At 31.4% G+C, this 24235-nt stretch overlaps 3 protein-coding genes and 1 long non-coding RNA gene across 7 annotated transcripts in view; 2 read left to right on the forward strand and 2 right to left on the reverse strand.

Moving 5' to 3' along the window:
• LOC132909017 (tetraspanin-5) overlaps window positions 1-17599 on the reverse strand; it is a 190711-nt gene extending 173112 nt beyond the window's left edge. For 3 of the 4 annotated variants that reach the window (XM_060963599.1, XM_060963601.1, XM_060963598.1), the window contains exon 1: window positions 17090-17599. In XM_060963599.1, the coding sequence (XP_060819582.1) occupies window positions 17090-17179 (90 nt within the window). In that variant the 5' untranslated portion in view covers window positions 17180-17599. The remainder of the gene's footprint in view (window positions 1-17089) is intronic. The other variant, XM_060963600.1, reaches the window with a different exon arrangement.
• Window positions 1-24235, reverse strand: part of LOC132908981 (U2 snRNP-associated SURP motif-containing protein) — a 199995-nt gene that overhangs the window by 126807 nt on the left and 48953 nt on the right. The gene's annotated exons all lie outside the window — the stretch shown is intronic.
• Window positions 19586-20668, forward strand: LOC132908861 (uncharacterized). The gene is made up of 3 exons (XR_009658437.1): window positions 19586-20128; window positions 20159-20241; window positions 20322-20668. It is a non-coding gene; the product is annotated as an uncharacterized LOC132908861 (long non-coding RNA).
• LOC132909037 (small ribosomal subunit protein uS3m) lies at window positions 20915-21989 on the forward strand. Its single transcript, XM_060963631.1, has 3 exons — window positions 20915-21115; window positions 21205-21382; window positions 21567-21989. Exons 1-3 carry the CDS (start codon window positions 21089-21091, stop codon window positions 21854-21856), a joined length of 495 nt encoding a protein of 164 aa, XP_060819614.1. The 5' UTR covers window positions 20915-21088; the 3' UTR covers window positions 21857-21989.

Raw genomic sequence — 24235 nt, forward strand, 5'->3', positions numbered from 1 at the left:
ACTGATATATAGTTGACAAAAGGGACTAATGCATAATATAATTGCCCGTTCTATAACAGACGAGCGTTTAGTACAGAAAAGCTGCTTAGTAGAAATCTCACTTGTATATACATAAGCGTCAATTTGAAACTTTCTTCTGTCCGTCACTGTATATGATACAACTGCTTAAAAATAATGCTGCTTTAAGTAGTCTGAAAAGACTTTTACGCCAACATCAATCTCTTGTTGACACAACAGTGGCCATTGTGCTCAATGTGCTTGAAAGTTTCACCCCAACAGAAACAACTTCACTTTCACGAGGGTCATAATGAGTATGGAGTGAAACGGGGGAATGATAAACGGAGGGAAATGAAATCTGCGTAAAAGGGCGAGGCTAACGCGACGTACATGGGGACAGTACGGTCGATCAAACACAATGAATACGACACACTCGCGCAGAACGAACCCACCACCAGCCGTGGCAAAGAAGCTTTAAAAATTAAAACGAATCGCTGAACTTGAATATAATTTCACACGGTACTTTTCATGCGGAAGAGGTATGAACATCTTTTTCAGCGGATTCTCAATTATGAGATAGTATGTAGCTGTAAAGTTCTAAAGTGTCTCGAATTTACTAACTCGTATGCCTTTTTATTTATTTATTTGTCAAACTGTAACAACTCCTCATAAACACTCGTGTATGGCTCTACATTAGGGAAACTGGAGTAAAACTGAGATCATAAGAATAAAATGATATAACTCTGAAAATGATATACTTTACTTGCATAGCAGTATACTTAACTTACTGGGTCGTCCTCGCCCAGTAATTTGAAGTAATTTCCTCCGCATTTCTGTCCAAATTTTGCTTCCTTAAATAAATTATTGGGGGACTTTTTAAAACTCGAAAACCTAAAGAAGGCTGTTCAATAAAGTTGCAGACGGAGTGTTAAACAAAAATTGCAAGTGTAGCTTTTTTAGTAATATTTTTATCGAACACTAGTCTAAATTAAATTTTTACAGAAAGAAGAATATCCTTAAAATGATAATTTTACATAGACAAATTTACATAGAGGTACGAATTGTAAATTCATATGGAATGCGAGTGTATATCAAAGTTACAAGATATTCACTGCAAAGATATATTTATTAAAAAATTAGTCACATTAAAACATCGAAGTTCATTAATATGTAGCGACACGTGAGTCAGAGGACGGTACGAATCGAGATCGACTCATGTTGTTGTCTTGCCTGGGGACATTGACACCGTCTTGATGTACTATTAAGGTTATTGGTTGTATGTGAATACAAAGGAACGCGTGGATAAATTGTAAGGTAGAAAATATATATATTTTGAATATTAAAGTGTAAGTACAAAGTTTGGAATACAATATGAGCTGATCCAAATCCGCACGCTAGCAGCGTTACCCTATGACTGAAAAACCCTGAAGCCAACGTTTATGGTTTGCCTTCGACGCAATCTTTTGTCTATGCGCTGTCGATGGCTTCAGTGCTTGAGAAAACTAAAGACAAGATTTTTTTGGTTTTTACAATTTGTCCTGAAGGACATTTGGTAAAGTGTTATATCTTATTGGCAAAAAAAAATAAAAATAAAATATAGCATGTGGGGGGTGGCTACCCCCAGCGGGGTGCCATCTTCGTGTTTGCTAAGTTATATCTTTTACGAACTAAAGACAAGATGTAGAGTTTTCTTAGAAGTGTTGACCACTTCAACAAAACGTAACGATAAACAAACTGCAGGCAAAATAATGTCGCCGCTACGTGCAACCGTCAACCGAAGTAGAATTTAAACTTTCTGGTACTCCCCGACTAGTATAAATAAACGAACACGATGGTTAAGACAATCAGTTAGTATCGAGCAATCTTATAGCGATTATTATTAACGTACGCTGAGCGAACGAAGACTAACTCTGTACTGCAAATAGTTTTAAATACATTTGACTACACTAAGCATCAACTCGTCTAGCTATTAATCAACAACACGTTTAATCGTCTTCTACAAATATACGCAATGTAAATTGACTACGTATGTTTGTGATCTCTGCGAAACATACACTTGTACTAAATATTTCGTAAAAGTCTTGCGATAATCGAGGCTCGTAACAGTACTAATGAAATTTCGAAATGTTCCGTATAATACATCATAAAACACATCTACAAGCATTCAAACACTTTCGTGAGCCTGTGCAAATTTGTCAATTTTAAATTAGATTTCAGACGGGGCAACTAGAGTTTGATGAAAATCAAAGATATTGATCGTTCATTAGCTGAGGAAATTCATATCCAACGAATAAATATGCATTATGGTTTAGAATTTACTTATAGTTTAATTACTATAATATGCGTGAGAGTTTTTCAATAATTTTTTTTTTTTAACGGGGTAATTATTTACTTTTGACTGTCACAGCATTATACAGTGACTAAAAAAAGTATTTATACAGGATTATATTTACTGCAATCGATATACTAATTAATGAAGTATATTAAATTTTCGATCATTTGATATTATCAGATATTTCTATATGATTACAAAAATTTAATGCTACGAAAATGAAACGTGAAACCTGATAAAAGAAACGCTTCATTGGAAAATAAGGTTACGCACAGATACTCTCTGCAGCCACTGTATATGCTTTAAAAATAAATGAAAATGACTTTCTCGTTACTGTATGATTTAACCGACCTTTTATTACGCAAGTATACTTCGTGTAAGTAGGTCAGGTATGGAGGGCTGGATGATGCGCTCGGACGCATAAGGAGGGTAAGTGCACTTATACTGTTCTTGCATCCGTGTCCTCAATTGTTGATGTACCAAGTCTGTGTAGTTCAGTATTGGATGAGATTCACAGACATCCACGTAATCAGTCAAAATGTGTACCGCATTAGGAAATTATTTCAGCAAATAAGTATTACGTACGTTATTTTAACATTTATTATTGGTACAAGAGGTACGTTATACAAATTTGTACAAGAGATAAATGAGGTACGTTCACGTGTGAAAAATGAAGATAAAAAAGTGAGCGCACACGTCAATTTATTGTTGATATTTTTTCAATTAACGAACAGCCGATTCTCTGCATTTTTTTCTTTTTTTTTTTCTCATTTGTAAGGTACTAGTTGATCAGTAACGTTAACAATATTTCACATTTTATTTCTTGTTTGTTCTTAATTGCGAATTTTTTTACTCGTCCTTTTTTCTCATTCTATTGATATTGTTGTTCGTAACTGTGCGGACGCTTTATGGATTTATAGCAACAATACCTGAATTCTACCAATGTGTACAAATTAATGATGAATTAATTAGTAATTAAAACAACGTTTGCTACTTTTTTATACAAGGGTACTTTTTTCAGGCTACAGATCTAAATTACCTATCGAAAATATAGCAGTAATGTATTTTTCTATTTACTATATATGTTGCTATATACATTTACTATTTAATTATCATTGGTAATATTAACATCGAAAATAATCCCATCAGTTTAGCACATTATTCTCAAACCAACTTACGATTTAAGGATGATAGAATCTAAAGATAAGAGGTCTAAAGAAAGAGTTGCTCAAGCAACAAAATAATTCTATAAAGACAGTTACAAAAGCCAGATTTATTAACAAATATTGACTCCCAAAAACCAATTTAATAATATTATAATATATTGTAATATTATATAATTAAATATCATAGTAATTCCAATAGCCATGATGCTTATAAAAAATGAAATTCTTGCAGTTTGATTTTACCGTAATATTGTTAAAATGTTGTAATCATGTAATCTAGTTAAAATAGCGATAAGGTGCATATCTACGTTTGAAAAATGTATTAAGTTGTTTGACGGCATTTGTATCAGCTATCCATTATGCATTTTTGCCTCCTGTTCTCGATCACTATCTTACAGAACGATAAACGATCTGACGTGGTTTATTAAAGAGACGACTGATAAAATTGTAATAGTCGGTGTATATTAAAATCACTTTAAATACAAGTACAGAGATAGTATATGCCAGTTATAATCGTCGCTTGCTCAATGCTACTGTTCAACTTCACGCTCGCTATGCTACTATATGTCTGGCTATAATAATCCTATAGACCACGTTCGTATGTTTATATCGACCGATGGTATTATGGAAAAAGTTCGAATATAACTCCGGTTGACGATTACAAGTAAATGCGATAATATTTTGTCTAGAGTTTGTTTACCTTTGAACGTAGCAAACCAAAACAACGTTGGCACTCCAAGGCACAACAATACGAGTCTTGCGATTCCAATCTTCCGTTGACTCACGTGTCGCTACAGATCCTTCGAAATTTAATTACTTCTCCCTTACATTTTCCATTTTCTCTTTCGAGGTACGTACTTATTCAGTTTAGAGATACGTGATTGGTACGCCCCGAGGCTTACTATAGGTCGTATTCCTAACCGTCGCTCGTGGTATTACAGTGTCGCAGACAGATCGTCTTATACGACCGACGAAAAATATACGATGTATCGACAAGCGCATAGTTGTCGTCAAGCAGCGAGTTCTAGAAACGTCGATTCGCCTTCGGTCCGTTATTTCATCTACACAAAGAAGATGGCATACGTGATCATAGGCGCGAACGGTGGCGTGACCCGAGCGTAGTGGGGGTCGTCTGCCGGAGAAGACAAAGAAAAAAATCGAAGGGCATCAGTATTATTTGAGGATTCAAACGGAATGTATCGAGAGGTTCTGACGAATAAAATTAAAGTCGCTTAGTTCAACGAATACAAGAGAGATATCCTAAAGTCGGGTCGAATTCTTGTAACAAACGAATTGTATTCATCGCTAAATAATTTGTGACGTGTGCATTATAATATTAGATATTGCTAAATATACAAGTTTATGTTAACCTTGTTAATTCAGTGTTAGACTCATCTGAACTACCTTTGTTATCTTAATCGAAACAGGGGAACGACTAATTCGCGGCGTCCATTATCCGAATCGTAGCGAGAATTTACGCCTCTCGCGACCGCGTCTCTCCGCGAACGGTTTTAACAGGGATTTTTTAAAAAAACACAACGATTTTCAGAATCTATTCACTATACACACTATCACGTGCATTTTTGCAAATAGATATAGTTTCTAGCTGGTATCGAGTTAATTGCAATAACTCGATATGTTTAAAAAATTGGTTAGTCCATAGAGCGTGTCAAACCTCAAAGTGTCGTGTTGGTTTAATCGGAGCAAAAGGTTTACTTGGTCGGAAATGCATTTAATATGTAGTTGCGAGAGAGGATACAGTAATAATGTTCTTCATAATATTTTCCGGTGGCCGGAAGATAGGGTTTCACGCACGCATGCTACACTTATTCGTCCATGTAACTCACGACAAAGGGTCATCGAACTCTCTTTCGAGCATAAAAAGCTGCACCGACTGTGAAAATATATGCTGCTCGAATCCGGATAAATGGAAATCGAAGTAAAAAAACTGGAGAACATTTCGATTTTCTTTTTCTACTAGGATTTATGGCTCGTTAATTCGAGCCAATTAATGACGCAAGATCTTTGCTCTCTCTCTAACTCTGCTCGCCTAGGTAGCTGAAAGAAGTGGAGTAAGAAAAATAAACGCAGTTCTAGAATTACATTTATCACTTTGGATAACAGCTATGACATACCCTATTTTAGTACGATATTTTTCTTATTAGTATCAGTTGCTACGTTTATTTTGTGAGTAATTAATCAGTCACTGCACGAGATTTATTGAGACGAATAATTGTAATTAGCGATAGGTCGAAATACGTCGCAATTAAGTTCGAACTTGGAATATTCATTGACTAGATTCGAATCTTCTACAAGTGTTTTGAAAAAAAAGAAATAAGCTGTACTTTCAAGTAAACTGCAAACTAAACGCGACAGATTCGAACATCCATGAGAACCTACTTTGGCAGGTAAAACAAGTACTTCCAAGTAGAATTGAAACGAACATGCCAGAAATTCCCCGTTCACATGAAATCATCTTTTTAGGCTGGTATTCTTAAATAATATAAGTCAGAAGTCAATCGACGTAAATTAGTTTTTCATTTATACTCCTTCGTCATAAACTGTTAGTGTCGTCGAATGTAACGAGAAGCTATTCACTCGGCGTAAATCATTTTTCATGGAAACTTCTGAACCCTCCAATTAGAAACGTTCAAATAAAATCTACAGGAGTCCTGTTTATTGTTAATAATTCCTACTATAATTTTCCTACATTTGTTCCAATGAAATAGTAATGTCTTTCTAATTCTCGTGATTCGAGTGATACTTGCAATATTAGCTAATGTATGGTTATATATTACGTAGAGTTGCAACGTATCATTTCAAGGAAAAAGATCATTCGTGTGTTTCTACGTAGTCTGCCAGGGATACTTTTTCCACACAAGAGTGTTACTTCCTCTATTACGAATTTTAACTTAAGATCTCGTTATGAGGTTCGAAACCGGCTTCTGAAGATCGGATACTTGGCAAGTATAATCAACGAACCGTATTCTCCTATCAGCAGTATTCGAATTTCTTTCTTTCTTAGAAAACGTTTGACATTTAACATTAATATACACAGCACGATTACTGTTGTAATTAAACGTCAAAAACAGTTTGTATATTATACCTTTAATTTATTGACTGAGTAATGAAGTATAGAAGCTGGCAGTCGAATCCTACGAAATGGTACTTGTGTATTAAATTTAATTTCAGTTTATGGATATACAGGGAGTCCCAATTTTCCTGACCAAACGTTGCCATTATATTCTATAGGTCAAGACAAAAAGGAAATGTCATATAGACATATGTCATTGGAAGCATCGTTAAAAAGAGTTATAACAAGAAGAAACGGTATACGAAATAAGCAGTGACAAACGTGTGTTATTACGGTGCGTTATTACGATGCAAAAAGCAATAGTGAGAAGGTATCACGATACTTTAATGACTTCAATGTCTGTATTCTACGATTCCATAGTATCGATATAGTAATAACTGATATAATCTGATTTTAAAATTTATTTTAATTATATGTAATTTCCCAATGTTAATTTCCATCAGTTACAAGTTGCAGACATTGCGAGGAAAATGGAAAAGATCCACTAAAAGATTACTATACTTCGTTACGCAATACAATGGCCTTAATAGATTTGTTAGATTTAATCACATAACAGCGACACCATGAATGCTTCTAAAACTAATAGTCATAATCCTTCTTATATTATACGGAAGCTGTTTATAACCGGATTAATAAGACACGACACCATAAGGTTCGTGATTACTGAAATACAATATGGAAGTGATATATCATTGTTCTAGACACTAAATCCAATGTACACAAAAGTGTAAAAAAACGTCCTTTATTCAGCAATAAAAAGTATTTGCATATCCTCATTTTCCTATCAAGTGTATTTTTATTAAATTCTAATTTCATTTTCATAATATCAAATTTCCATAGCTTAGACGCTGTGAAATTTCTGCTGTCCTTGTTGACCTCTGTATGACCCGAAAAGGATTTTATATTTCAATAGGTATGGAACTTTATTTGGAATTACGTTTTGTGTATTCCAGACTTCCTATGAAGAAAATAGTTCAAAAAGGAAGATATCTGAAGAGATACAAACGTGAAGAAGAAATTAATTAATATGTAAATGTTTATAGTAAAGACATACATTGTGCAGATAATTCGCAGCAGCCACTTTATTTTATAACATGACAAAGTTCATCGTTTTAATATTATTTATATTTTCTTTTCGATAACAAGTTATACCGATACTTAATTTGTAAAAAGTGGGTTAATTTGTCCTCTGTAACAGTAAGTTCCAAGTGACTATTATATTGTTATAGCACTTAAGAGTTACGTAATGATTAGAAAGCGAACCGACGGTACGGTCCGTTATAATATGGTACGTCTAATGTTACGAATTGCTGTTTATTCAATAAAATTTCTTGCAACGTGGTTTTCGTATACCTCGCAGCCGTAACCAAACTGCAGGATAAGTCTATAAACTAGTAGTTTAAATGATATGAAATTTCTACTGTTCTACTTTTCGGTTCTATACGATTCGAAATAGATGTTACATTTCAATAGATATTAGGGAATTTTATATAGTTTTTAAATATTTCGTTTCACTATTCAATGTAATTTTTCTATCTTTTTTATAGACTTTTCTAGACTTTTTGTGAATAAAATAGTTCGGAAACAGAAGCTATCTAAAGAAGCGAAGAGGATATACTTGGATGTAATTAATTATGTAAATGCAGAATGACTCTATAAACCTAATTACGTACCAATAATGTTTAAAGATGTTATTTTTAAATAACATGTAATACGTAAATAGGTTTCTCGGATTAGGAACATCTTTATATTATTAATTAAACATAATATTGTTCAAAGTAATTCATCCTCCTCTAAATATTGTAAATTCTTAGGATTACATTTTCGGCTATCTAATATTAATGCAAATTTCTACTTTAGTTTGCAAGTATCTATCAAGTATTAAATTTCAGACGTTCAAGTATGAAATCATTTAGGCGAGAAGAAAATAGGACGAGGAATTTATTAGAATAACATATAAAGTGCTTTATTCTCTGATTGTATACTTACAAACTATATTGTATACGATGTATATTGTATATCAGGTATGTAAATATGAAACCGGAATTTTTATATACACGTTTATTGTATGATAATGATTAAAAATATTTTATTCTGAGTATTGCCCATCGCTAGCTATACATTTTTCCCACCTGTCTGGCAATTGGTGGATGCCATGCCAAAAAAAACTGTCTACTACAACTGTATACTTCAAAGACTACGTTTAAAATAATGATACAAAAATTACATTAGGAAAACATTGCTGCACGACTTCAAAAAAGCCATTAAAATATACTTATGGCATAAATACACAGCTGTGAAGCAATGCTAAAATTCGATGAAGTATATTTGCTCAATAGAATGAAGAATTTACTGAATGAAGTTTTCTGCAGATACACGTTTCTCATAACTTTCTTTTAACCGCAAGAAATTTGTACCTTATATATTTAATTAAAAAATAATAATTGCAAAATCACTCGTCATTTGCAACATTTGCAAATTCCAAAAATTCGCGTAATATCTTTCTCGTCGCTATTTCTCCTAGTTAGATTTTGCAATTGTACAAAATATAAAGAAATCAAGGTATTCTTGACATTATGATGAACCGTTGCTCGGTCCTTAATGAATTAACAAAACTGTAATCACTGCGTGTTCGATTAAACGATTTACCCTCAGTTTCGTTCTTTTATTTTTCCAAACAAATTGCAAAGCGTGTAAAACGAAGCATCTTTAAGGTGCAACTATACACGAGAGTTTTTACGATACCGAAAGTTTGCCTTCTTACTGCGCAAAGGAATCGAAGAAGTCACACTTCCTTCGAGAAAAGCAAACCCATGCCATGGTGGCCGGTTGCACTGGTTAGAAACCGGTTTTACAGGCAAGTTTTGTAATGAGATTCCTCAAACAGTCCTAGCAACGAGTGGGACAATAAGGATGAAGAGCTGCAGAAAGGAAGTAGTAATGATGGAAAACAAGCAACGTTTCCACTAAGGGCAACACCAATGTCAACTTTCCAATCGGATGAATAAAAATTTACTAATTGAGTCAGAGTGTGATTCAGAGCAGGAAATTTTATACAAATATACTGTCAAAGCATATGTAACTAGGCTGCACGTGTTTATGGAAATTCATATTGCTATCAATGTAATTAAATGAATGGAATTTAGGTGCTAAATACTATAACGAGTATTCTACTTTGAATGCTCTATATATTTTCGCATATTACTTGCATTCTGTACATTCTTGCGCCTTCAAATTTCTCATAAGTGCAAAGAAATCCACAGTCTAATAATAATCAATGAGATCCTTTTCTTTTATTTAAAAGGTTTGTAGTTATGAGCGACTTGGTACAATTACATTTATTTTTATTGTAATGTATATAGAAGTAGAAAAATTTTCCTATTTATATGATTTTATGTGGTATATGTAATAAAAATCCGTACATCACTATAAATTTATATAGGTATATGTATATATTAAGTACTTCCACTTGTCTCTATAGTTGAGCATAAATTTTGATTTCTCTGAAGAATGTAATTACGTTGTTAATATTTTCACGTATGTTCGTGATTTCACTGATATTGTTTTGCATTTTATATTTTTTCCTAATCTTTCTTAAGTAGCTGCAATCGAAGGGAATGTGTTTCATTGTGAGATGAGACGTTTTCCATAAATGAAAATTTCTCCGGCTTTAACATATCTTATTAACCTAAATCATTTTTTATCTCCGAAATTATTAACCATGTCGACATGGATCTTTTTTTCTTTGGTTTCACTCGACAAGAATTAGATTTATTGAATAATTTTTATTAAACGCAAAAATCCATTTTCGTAGTCCGAAAGCTATAAATAAATTTGATTGCAATGCTCTTGGGCAAAATTTCCTGGAAATTTAAAACATGCTGTTACTTGCAGCTGAGTCAATCTTTTGCATGCGATTCGGTTAGAAAATAATTGGCAGTTAATGTCAATAAATAGTACCTTGTACGCTGATTTAGGTAAACCACTCAGGCGACATAGTATGGCCATCGATCACGATCTTTATATCTATAGAGTTTTATGCGAATACTTGCAAAGAAATTCGATCGAATTTAAAAAGATATTAATTAGTATTCCTCTTGATACATGCACCGTCAGTCATAAGAGATTCAGTATACTTAACGGATTTTGTTTATCTGATTTAAGAAACTGAAAACGAAACACCGAAGGAAAGTCAGAATAAATCAGAAATAATTGCAAGACCTTCAACTTTTTCAACGTCAAGAAGACAGACAGCTGTAATATATTATGTATTGAAGCTTACGTAAGACTACAAGATTGTATTAATATAATATTAAGCTTACAATTTTTATGCTTTCGTGCAGATATAAAGGGTGTCTGTAATTTTTCTAACATTATATCCTGTACATATTTTACCTCCTTTTTCTCAATAAGGATGAAAGTGAATAAATTGCGTTACAGTTTAAAAACATATGTTTTAATGAGACAAAAAGATTCAACAACATATTCATATAATATTAAGCCTATAGTTTTTATGATTCTAGTAGATACAACGGGTGTATAGAATATTTCTAACAATTTATTTTGTATTTTTCTATTTGATTTTTTTTAATAATGACGAGAATGAATAAATTGTGTTACATTTTAAAAACATATGTCTTAATGGGACAAAAAGATTCAACAACATATTCATATAATATTAAGCCTATCGTTTTTAGAATTCTAGTAGATACAACGGGTGTATAGACTATTTCTAACAATGTCTTTTGTATTTTTCTATTTGATTTTTCTCAATAAGGATGAAAGTGAATAAATTGCGTTACATTTTAGAAACATATGTCTTAGTGGGACAAAAAGATTCAACAACATATTCATATAATATTAAGACTATCGTTTTTAGAATTCTAGTAGATACAACGGGTGTATAGAATATTTCTAACAATTTATTTTGTATCTTTCTATTTGTTTTTTCTTAATAAGGATGAGAATCAATAAATTGCCTTACATTTTAAAAATATGTATCTTAATAAAAGAAAAAAATTCATAGAGCTATGATATTTTATATCGTAGTAAGGACTTTAAGGAGTGTGTATAAACCTTCGTGACTGTCTTTAATATAATCTTTTTATAATCTTCTCTTACCTCATGATATTCTCGTTATTATAGTAAACGTTTTGAACATTGTTCTATATTTCTTATCAATTCCAAAGTTACAGGTATAGATACATTTTTCGATAGAAATTATAAAGACTATGAACACATTGGAACAGTACAACCCGTTGCTATGAATGAGAAGGAGTTCATTACCGAACATCTGTTCACCGAGTTCAAGGCCGTTCAACCGTTTCCGAAGAGTCGTAAGTGCAGGTGTCCTCATCAAGTATTTCCGATGAGTCACTGGTAGCACATGCACATACATATATATTTTTCTTCTTCTTCAACTCTCAACTAACAAACCTTGTAAATTCGTTGACAGTCCGCATATTAATTAAGATATCAATATCGTGTTGGATCCTTGTGTCCCATTAAGACACATACTGTTAAAATATAACACAATTTATATTCACTTTCAACCTTATTAAGGTAAAAAAGGAATAGAAAAGTACACGATATAGTTGTGAAATAAATGTTTTACCGCAGTCCCCGCGTATTTTCGAAAAATATGTTCATGTTTGTCGCGTGAAAATCGTCTTGCGCCAACGATGCATTAATACTTTTAATTACTACTATATTTATATTACTGTATTTATTTAAAATAACAGGAGAGTAGATGTTTGGAAAAATGGCGAAATGTGAAAAGTGATGAAAAGCTTTAAATATAGGTATTTCTGAAGTAATTGAATATAAAGTAAACACTATATAATTAAAAGTAAGTTTAAATATATATGTCATAGCCTAATGTGTATTGAAGTTGAATAAGAAATCTATGTAAATCAATCTCATTTTGGTAGGCGAAAACTAATAAAATGTATACATATATTTATATATTTGTTTTCTTCTACAAATGTTTCTCCTATACAAATTGTAGTACGTTTGGCTTGTAATACTTTGTGTACTCATCTGACTCATTACAATATCATTAATTACACGAAATACGATCGTATTTCGTTTATCCTGTTAATTGACAATGAGTGGCCTTTGGAACGAACAGGGCGAGTTAAGTAATCGTATAAATTCAAGTATTACACTCACGTAATAAAAATCGATATACCATTTTCGTTATATCGTATTATGTATGTATACACATACGTATATATATGGGTACAATCAGAAGCAATCAACTAATATTGATACGGTTTCGAAATTTATGACGCCGAAAAATATTTTACATCAAAATTGAATAATTTCGAAAGGATCGTATTTTTAGTATTTGGATTTTATTATAAATGTTCTTTATTATGAATATGTAGGAGACATACGAATACTAGTATATCTATATGTGTATATATATATATATTGCTTGCGTCTAAATTTTCTGAAATATAAAACATAATTTTCTACCAAATGATAGAAACAGTTCAACCATATCGTTTGAAAGGTTCCGCAAATTACAGGCTTACTCTATAATTAGACTCACAATAAATAGGTACAGTTATCCACATTAATATTCGCACACAACAGTGTCTATGTATTCGTTGATTTGTGTAGGAGGAGATGATTTCAATGTTGTGTTGCTTATTCTACGAATATAATGAAGCATTTATTGTAGCTTGAAAATACGCAAACAATGGTTTTCTAAAACTAGCGTTTAATTGCACAATAAATTTTAAACAAACGGAAGATTATTCTCTTTGTTTCTTAAATTCGATGTGGTCTTCTTCGCGTATTGTAATATCTGCCGCAATTAATACCAATAATTTAGCAATTTCACGACGGCTGTTATCCTTTTTTTATAACAAATTGCGAATCGTCTTTTAACAAAACTAGTGTTCTTTCCTTTTCGTGATTTTCTGACGCGTTATAAAAATATTCGCGTTGATTTCTTCTCTCTCTGGCTTAATTATACAGAATAAATTTATATCGCGTTTGGAACCGTTTTTAAAAATCGCGAGATCGCAGAAGGGAAAGGAGAGTCCGAATGTTAGTATAACGTGAAAATAAGACAATTCTTTGGTAAAAATCTGCTGTATGTACAATTAAACGTTGTTTAATTAAAAAATTGCCAGAGAGAAATTATTTACGCACTGTCGAGCTACAACAAGTGATTCATATTTTCATAGAATAAGCAGCAGGATATTTAAATCATCCCCTCTCACGAAGCCACAAATACAGTGATACGTAGTATTGTGTCTGAATATTAATGTGAGTAACTCTATAGCATAGGGGTTCCCTCCTTTTCCGGTCAAATTGTAGGAATATAATCTACAAGTGAAAATAAAGAGAAAATGTCACACGTTGAGATTTTATGCGTAAATGCTTCATTATTGTTATTTATTTTATTTAAGACATTTTAAGCGATTAACAAAGTGCATAACATAAAAGCGAAGTGTGAGATACGTTAAAGCGGATTACAAACTTCTATACGTTTCTACGTTATTCCTAGTATACGCAACTAGAGCTGCTTGAATACTTCAATTCTGACCACAGCATGTTGTTATAGTACGTTGATATTCGTAGTACAAACTCGACATCGATGTAGCATGGAATTTATTACGTTCCGAATTTCTTGAAAATCGAACTAAATACGAGCGGCAAAATTATTAATAAAACTAGCCTTAAATAAAATAAATAATAATAATAGGAATAACGTAGAATCTGTTGCTACACACATAGTCAGACTGCATTCAATATTTACGTGCGACTCCATAACAAAACGTATACGACCAAACTTTATGGAACATTTTCTTCTTATTTTCACTTGTAGATTATGCCTCTATAGCTTAGCCGGAAAAATAGAACACGCCTCATACATAACACACGCAAGTATAGAGCACATAAAATGTGTCAGGAGCTAAAGCTTACATGTTTTGATTTTCAAAACAGAAATTCGAGATGTGTTATAGGAGAAGATAAGAATCTCGAGCTCCATGTACAACTACCCGACTGCTCTCTATTTCTTCCTGCCCATTTCAAGAGCATATGTTCTAACCTTTAACAATAACAGATTAATCTTTACTAGGGCAGCAATTTTTATCGAGTAAAAGGTAACAGCAACCTGATACCGTATACTCTTAACACAGTACCATAAGCAGGATATCAATTTACAAGTAATTCGTTAATCTATTTGTGATTCAAGAGGGGATTTTCGTATATTAAGAACGATATTTAAAGTAGAGCACTTACTATGATATTTAGTAGATGAAACAAATTTCTATGTAGATCTCATTTCGTTAATTATATTCATAAAAGTACAGAATTGCATGAACATCCGCAGTCTACTGATGGCTGCGATAGACGCTATACTACACGGTAACAATGATTACATCGTCAAAGATGATCAAATCACTTGTACAATATACAATGAACAATAAGAAGAACTGAAATAAAAGTGATATTTGTTCTCAAAAGATTATATTTACATCTTAAAAAGGTCTCGTCCCATATAACTAGTAGCTGGTCTAAAAAAAATATTCATGAAAGCCACTTGAGTTTACTAACACGAGAATCCCCCCTTAATGTGTCCCAAACCAAACACGCACGATCCTGGCTAATTTTCTAATTTACTACCGCGCTTTATCGATTTTACTGCTAATATATGTAAATTATGTTATAAATATATCCGAATAACGCAACGCCAATTATAGGTGGATTTCTAGCTTAAAAAATGTCAGGGACAGACGTACGCTCATACCGAATCATTTTGCCCTTCTTTTGCTTTTCTTTTTATATTGTCTATTTAATTTGCCTTTGTCCTCTAGCGAGTTAAATGAGAAGATTGAGAAAGATCAGGGGGTCAGGTTATATTCATAAGTCATAAATTACAGCGTCGTAATAATAACGTCTATCAGAACGTTGAAACGCTATGGCGATTTTTATCACGTTCACTGCGATTATTGTACATTTTCAACCAGATAACGAATAAATAGCGTAAATAATTCATGCATGTAAAAATTTCTCTAATAAGATTTCTCTTCCTTTAACTTGTTCTCTTGTAAAGACAAAGTAATAATATTTATATAGTTTTCGACCAACGATAATAATTATAGTTTTAACGGTAAGAATTATAAATTAAAAATTATAGTAACTTCCTCGCTTGTTCACAAGAAAAAATGTTGCGAAAGATATTTTGGTTCAAATAGGAAACTTATGCTTTTTAAATGATCATCAAACGAATGATATAATAAAAATTGCATAATTCATAATATATTATTCCAGCAATTAATAATGCAAACATTTCTGGATTTAATTCTTTGGAATTAAATATCAATCTGTTAATTAATTCAAATTACGATAAACATAATGAATGAAATACGAGTCGTTTTACATTCTATTCACGTCGTAATGCAAATTCGTTCTGTTTCATACTATTGAAACAGAAATATAATTTTAATCGCCAAACTTTATGTATATATATTATCGAAAGGGAAAGTGCAGGATGCAAATAAATTTATCTTTAAACAACAGACGAAAACGAACATCCATTTAAGTCTATACCTACATATAATTTTATTAGACACATAATTTCAAATTATCGTGTCACGTTATCAGAACTACTTATCCAACTTGAAAATCAAAATCTGCAAGAAAGAGATTACGTTTTACAGAATAGAAATCAAAGCGAGCTGTATACTTCTTAATTCTGAGAAGTCTGTATAAGAATATTCTGCGTATATATATTTATACATCATCGAAATCATAACGTATGTAAATGGACGCCCTGTATCATGATTTTCGCAGTTGGAGCAATTGGAGTACACAAGGGCTGCATTGCAGGTTATTCGTTGTACTTTTTGTTTAAAATACTTCGTTGTTTTTTTAATGAGATATATTTCTTTCACGCGTGTATTTTAAAACAAACAGTTCGCTTGTGTATAAATTTTTGCTTATTTTCGTATATTCTACTTATATATTAACTAATAATATATTATACGAAACGATAAAATATATTTTTGCAAACAAAATGTTAATTCGTCAATTAATCACTGACCAGATTAGTCAATAAGTTAATCATTAATCACATAATCCCTATTTGCCATTTAGAACAAGACATACTGCCAAAAGTTACTAGCTCTTCGCGTTTTTATGAAAAATAAATTTCAATTTCAAAAGAATAAAAATTACCATCGAATTGATAAAGTATAGTAACTAAACAACGGATTTTTATGCATTTATGGAGGTGTTAGAAATGCGTGTAATATGTATCGATATATACATAAAGTAGCTAAAAGATAATATTATATTATGTTATATGTAGAAGAGTTGTGCATCCAAGTTACATTTTCTAAATTATCTTTGTAAAAATATGACTTCGTACGAATATCCGTAGTTTAACAATAACGTTGGAAAAACATGATAGCAAACGAAGTGCGTTGCTAATAAAGATAGAGAGCTAGAAATGCAATATCGAGATGTAATACTCACCCAAAACATCACGTTAAATCCAAAGATCACATACTTGAGACAGCAGCTCACTTCACTGGTATCTCTTCTATACTTCCGCACAGCAGGCATGGCTAAGACACATTTATCTATCGCTTTTGCGAATTTCACGCACACATGCACACAACACAGCCGCAAAAATGCAAGCCACTATTCACACAACACAAAAGAGCACCGGTGCCCTAGAGGCAGAGCAAATCACAAGCGCAATGACATAGCCGAAAATCCAATTCCCTTCTTCTCTTGACTTTTTGTCTTCGAATTATCTCGCAGAGCTTCGATACCTCGACTCCGTCTCGAATTCTCGTTCTATTATTTATCGCGCGTATTTTCTCGATTTTGCTCTTTCCGTTGGGCTCGCTTGATCAGCTGATCACAATAACGTACCGTTTCGTAATTACGACTACCGCCATTGTCACGTCACGGTACATACTACCCGAGGCTGGATCAACGAGACTGCAAGCAGCTCAGACTTTCCACTCGTCCCTCCGACTCTCCCACCCAACTAAATCTCATTCGCTTGCCCCTCCAACGCTCGATCCTCCACCCTTCGATGCTCCCCACCTTACCACCTCCCGCGCACCAACTATGCTACTCTTTGGCCCGATGCACACGAGCGACGCGGCAGCGATACGATGCCGCAGCGATATAGCAACTTTGTGCGATTCGGCCATAAAGTGTAACAGAGTGCATGAAGGGGATGAAAAAGTGATACAGGGATAGAAAGATAACGCTGAGTAGAGGTCCTTGTATCCTTGTTTAATAACGCATGTATATTCGTACAGTAAATATGTAAGCATAACACCAACGAGCGGTGTCAGTGTGCGTGTCTAATCGGGCAAGGCCGAAAAGGACCTCTGTTCTCTTTCTATCGTTATATCGTATTAGTCGCATCCACTTACACGGTAATATATGACTTGAACATTTTATTCTTATATCTCTATGGATTTGGTGGCTACGTATATGTTTTTAAGACCTGTTGCAGACAACCAACTTTTCCTGTACGACACCGTTGTGCTGTCGTTGAAAAAACATAGAAATAAAGTTCTTCTGTCTCACAAAAGAAGAATACATATGTATGTATTTTCTTGTTCTTCCAACCCGTTGTCGTTGCGGCGATTTGCTGTAAATCACTCGTCTGCATCGGACATAATCGTGTAATGCATACGAGCGATACTACATCGCACATCTACAATCTACAACAATCGCACAGCGACACTACTACGGCAACGTGTCACTACCGCGTCGTTCGTGTGCATCGGGTCTTTATTATTTTATGTTCCTCCTTTTTTGTTCTTGCTCTCGATTATCATCGACGCGATTCCTTTTCTCTTACTTCAGTATCTTTTCCTACAAAACTATTCTCTAAATATCTATAACCTTATATATATCGTTATATATCGTAACATTTAATGCAGGAATGAATTTCGATCTTTTTTTTTAATATGCGAAATATCAATTTAGTAATTCCTGCAAATATAAGAAAATGTAAAATGTTGTTAATGTTATATATGTATGATTATATATATAATTTAGTTCGTATATAATTTAGTTTATACTAGACTATTCTTAATTTGTTACTTCATTTAAACTTCTCACAGGTTATTATTTTATCTACCGTGGCTTGTATTTTATATCAAGTGTAACTATATAACAAATTTTATCATAGTTGCTACGTTCATATTAGAATTTGAAAAATATTCTTCCTCTATAAAAATTATTTCTTTATCCATTTATTTTACAACAATAAGTTTATATATAATAAATTTCTTTTCTTGGATGTTAAATTAACGTTTGTTCCAGCATGTTTGTATTCAATTTCGTTGTATGTTATTGTTACTATTATTAATAATAGTAGTGTCGTATATTGTTTCTTTCCTCTACGAGAGATGACAAACGAATTCTTTATCAATATAATATTTGCTGTCTATAATTATAAACGTAAAACTTATGTTTGCTTATGCGACTTGCGGGAATTATTCATGAATATTGGGTGTAATTAAGTGCCATCGATGTTTACAAACAGTACTTTAATTATGATAAGCGGTAATAGTTATTAAATGTTCATATAAATTTTTAGTAACTAATACGTGTATACACAACATATATAACATATATACAAAATTATATTAGTAGATGTAAGTTTAAAAAGTAGGGGGAATCATCTTTTTAAATGTTTATTCCAAAACCAGGAATGTATATTACATATAAAATTATATAATTTATTGATGTGATGATTGATTAATGTTGATAACAAAATATTGATACCTACTTACAATATTTAAGCTATCTACTTTTTTCACACAATCGTATGAACTCGGTTTTATGTATATCAATATCGATATGTATATATGTATATTAGGAGCTTTGAAATTGCCTGTATATATGTACATAAATCGCAAAATACGTTTATATGTTGTTCAAATATCCAATACGGGTTGCATGACAAGAAGTTCAAAAAAGAAGGGAATATATTATTTAACACTAGAACTACCGATAGTTAACACGAAGCTATTTCTACCAAAACCAATCAAAATGACTGGTCTTTAAAAAATACATAATAACAGAATATTTTTATATTTATTGATTTATTACTTTCTTACAGAAGTAATTCCATGTTATGTAGTACATTTTTGGTATTATTAAACCATCTGGGACCATCATCCCTAAACGATGGTTGACATATTTATAAAATTGTAGAATCAGTTGTTTTAACTGGTGTGATATTTCTAGTGTTAGCACCTAGCGATCTAGCGATCGATCCGGAATTTTCCTGATAACTGATATCATCATATTGAATGATACGCAGTAAAAATTGTAAAAACGTGTTGGAAGTTGTACAAAACGAGGAAATTGGTTAATTGTGGTTCGATAAACAAATTGCACGACCCTTTTATACTTTGACAGGCACCAGTACTTTTCACTGGTATTGGTATAAATAGCCTTGATACAAAATTATTTCGAGTTTGAATACATAAAAAACAAAATAAAATTCATTATATTATTCTTTTAGTTATCGTTGTGAAAGTTATTACATCATTGCGGAAAAAGATATAACATGAAGTAGGAATTTTAAAATAAAATTGTAAAACCAGTCAATTTGACTAGTGTGGTAGTTCTAGTGTTAAAATGCTGTGAGTTTAGTTATTAGCGATCATGGTAAGTTTTCTTTGAAATCACGTACGATCCTTGAAAAATATTCTATCCTTTACAGTTACTTAATCTTGATTACTTTGCATTTAACAATAAAATGGTCATAAATTTTATTGAGGGTGTCTTTTCGTTTCGTTTCTACATTATGAAGTAACCACGAAGCGTTTCTACCACCCTGAGAGATGGTAGATGAAATCTAGGAGAAAATTTTAGATCAATGAGGTGAAATTTATCTTACTATTGGACTATGAAAATCTAAAAAAGAAACTTTTCAAATTAAACAATAATATCTCGAATCAATAACTTTTATGACAAAAGTTATTTTTACTGTCGAATAGCTCTTTTCAATCTCTCGCGCCTTTTATTGAGCGAGGTGATTTGGAGTTTCATGGATGCCAGCCTATGTAAAATCAATTTTTAAATTATCATTAAGTACGTAACATTTTTAAAGCATTGTTGATTATAATTAATTTTATTTTTGTATTACATAATTACTGCAATAATGATAAAACTAATACTTGTTACATTGGCAGAAATCTTATATAAGATTTTGTTGTACTCTAGTTTAATTTAGTAAATATTGTCCAAATATATTCATTTAAATAAAATGTATTTAGAGAACATTTAGTATGCAATACATTTATAACAATTCTAATTTGCACTTTTTTCACTTATATAGTTGAAAGTCTAAATATATTTTGAGAGTTTGGTACTACTGCCACGAATTCAAATTGTTAAATTCAGTGTTCAATGTATTAAATATTACCAAATTTGAAATATAATATAAATATAATTTTTGTTTAATTATCACACAAATAGTTAAAAATAATGAGTTTAATACCACGTCTACGTCCTGTATGTACACATTTATATATGGTGCATGAAATATTTATGTAACATAACCTTATTCTTAAACTAAATTAGAAATGAAATATTATTTTCAGATATTAATTAATCAAAATAATGTTGCGAAAAGGTATTTACATGTCAGTACAGTACTTCATAAAACACAAGCTGGACGTTATAGACCAAAACCAAAGGTAGTGCAATCATTGACATATGAAATGGCATATGCACCACATGAAATTGCTGCCAAAAAGTCATGGAACTCATGGAATACATGTAGGCATATTTCATAATTTGTTTTGCTAATAAAACAACTTTTAATGGTAATATGTTTGAAATTAAAATTATATACAAAATTTAAAATTTGCTTTAGTTTTATATTATGTTCATTCAGCTATTTACCTATGTATACGTTATTTGAATATATATGGATTGTTAAATGTTTTTTTTTTTCTTTTAGCAAATGTAAAGGATGGTAATAGGCCATCAGAAACTACTATGGAAGATTTGTTTATTCGAAATTTTGTACAAGGAACTTGGCATGGATTGTTTGCAAGCGAGATAATTATTAAGCGTCAACACAACATCGTAAGAATCGCTGGTATTGTTATGCGCAAAATATCAGCCGTGAAAATGCATTTTTTACTTGGTTATACTGAAGAACTTTTGAGCTATTGGTTACATTGTCCAGTAAAGATGGAAATAGTAACAGTAAATGATAAAGATGATGTTATATATAAAATTATTTAACATGTTCATAGATCTTAATTATTCTGATATATAGATCTAGGGACTGTGAAGATGTTAATCGTAGCCATAATTGTTATAATTAAGCTATAGTTGTTAAAATTACATTGTATAAATAAAAGTAAATTTACAATTATATGTATTCATTATATGTATTACTATTAACTCATGTATTTCACTGCACAACCTTTTAAATTAAGTATGTCTACACATAACATTGCAATTAATATACTTATATATAAGATTAGAACATATGGAAATATCGTAACAAATATTGTAAAATATATATAATATATTGAAATTTGTACAAATACTAGGTTCGATTCTACATTACAATTATGTTATCATTTTATCAAATTATACATTTAATTTTATTCTTTGATTCTTTTATTACTGTATGAAAAATAAATCAGTATAAAAATATATTTGCAAGTCTTCTTAAAAAGATTTATATACTGATTTATTTCTTAATTCATTCATAAATGTCTTTTTTCTCATTTCTATAAAATGTTACTTTAATAGAAAAAAATAGTGATGGACGTATATATCATCTAACATAAATATTCTCTTATAAATTTGTCTAAAGCATGCTATATATAATATATAAGTCATATTATATTTTATAGAATTATAATAAGTAGTAATTTCAGGCTTGACACTATTTTTAATATATGAAATATGTTATAAGATACAAGACAATACATAAAAATATAATTTAATATAAAATATAAAAAGAAACAAATAAACGTCACTTATGGCGACGTGAGGAAAAATTTTTATCCGGCTATACCGTAAACTGTGCAATCAGGGCTCTATAAAATATGTAATAAAAGTAAACCAACAATGTTTTAAAAAATAAGGTCTATATGTCATACTTGGAATGTTAATATTTGGAGGGGGAGGGGGGGGTACATTACAAGGTCATTAACTTTTATAGGTCTTGTGAGCTGCATATTATCCCTTATTTAGATTTGTGAGGAATTTGATTCAAATCAGAATATTGACTAAGATTCGAAACAATCTAATTACTAAAAAGATGATAATTATGTATCAGCAGCCGGCGCCAGATTTTTGTAATCAATTTCTATTATCATTCGTAATTGAACGATGAACTATAACATTGGAACTTCTAGAATATAACTTAGATATGACTCATATCCACTCTCCTTCACAAGGAAGCAAATCTTGTTAGATATAGCGCAAAGAGAGAACTTGATTCCTTGTAAGTTACAAGTTGTAACCTTCAATGCATCCCTAATTACTTGTACGGTCATCGAAAACTGTAAACTTTAACTACTGCCCTAACAGTGGCTAACAGCGGGTGAACCGCATTACTTCGACGTCTTGGGTTACTCAATTATATTGGTTGCGCTATGACGCTGTACTGCGTTTTATTAGTAATCAATTAATTTATTCACCCTAGCCCTAAACATCAAGCGGCACGAATACATATTATACATATGGTTAAGTTTTAGTCCGAGATTTCATTGTATCAATACATAGGCATAGATGCCCATATAAAAAGAAGACTTGTTTATATAAATATAATGTAACCTTATTCCTGAGTCAAAGTAAAAATTCTTTATTCCTAAATATTAAGCAATGACTTGCAAAGTATTTATGGAAGTATTTATACATGTTACATGTAAATCCAATCATTGATAGATTAAATAGGGAATATTTTTATTATATTATTAGCGAATACATGGAAGATACGTACGCGTATTTTCAATTTTGAAGTAATTTTAATTTATTTTATTGACAAAAGTATGTTTAACTTTGGAATCCTGTATAATAATAATCTTCTCTATTTAAAAGTAAAAATCTGATATAGTTTAAATTTCTTAATTTGTAGTTCTTTACTCTTTAAGTTTAATTATTTATTTTTAAGCATATTATTTAAATATACATGGTGCACTAAAAATAGGCGATCAAAGTTTGATATTGTATTCTGCTCTTCCTAAAAATACGAAAAAGTGGAATAAACGTGAGATTGAAAGTTTATTTCATAGATTTGGATTTCACTAGAATGATTATTATGTTTGTAAAATATTTAAACAGAGATCGATTTACTATAATACATGTTAATCTATTCAAGAGCAGAAATAATATCATTACTTGCGACTACTTAATTTGAATGTTTATTAGAAAAAGTAAAATATGATACCAAAGTTTGGTTATCTATTTAAATTACATTCCGATTACAAATGCAATTTACTACGAAGTGTATATTTATTTTATTTAACAAATGCATGTAAAAAATCATAATAAGTCACTGAAGATTGTTGTAGATTTTTATTATTCGAAATTATATGCAAAGAACTTGGTTTTGGACCACTTATAATATTCAATTTAGAATTGTAAAAATAAACATAAAATAAT

The sequence above is a fragment of the Bombus pascuorum genome, chromosome 7 (genome assembly GCF_905332965.1).
Source record: "Bombus pascuorum chromosome 7, iyBomPasc1.1, whole genome shotgun sequence".
NCBI classification, from domain to species: Eukaryota; Metazoa; Arthropoda; class Insecta; order Hymenoptera; family Apidae; genus Bombus; species Bombus pascuorum.

What these genes read in the sequence shown, in the direction of transcription:
- LOC132909037 (XM_060963631.1), top strand. Translation starts at nt 21,089, where the DNA reads ATGAGTTTAATACCACGTCTACGTCCT. An exon ending in TAATACCACGTCTACGTCCT is followed by an intron (nt 21,116 to 21,204) that starts GTATGTACACAT and finishes TATTATTTTCAG; the next exon opens with ATATTAATTAATCAAAATAA. An exon ending in ATGGAACTCATGGAATACAT is followed by an intron (nt 21,383 to 21,566) that starts GTAGGCATATTT and finishes TTTTTCTTTTAG; the next exon opens with CAAATGTAAAGGATGGTAAT.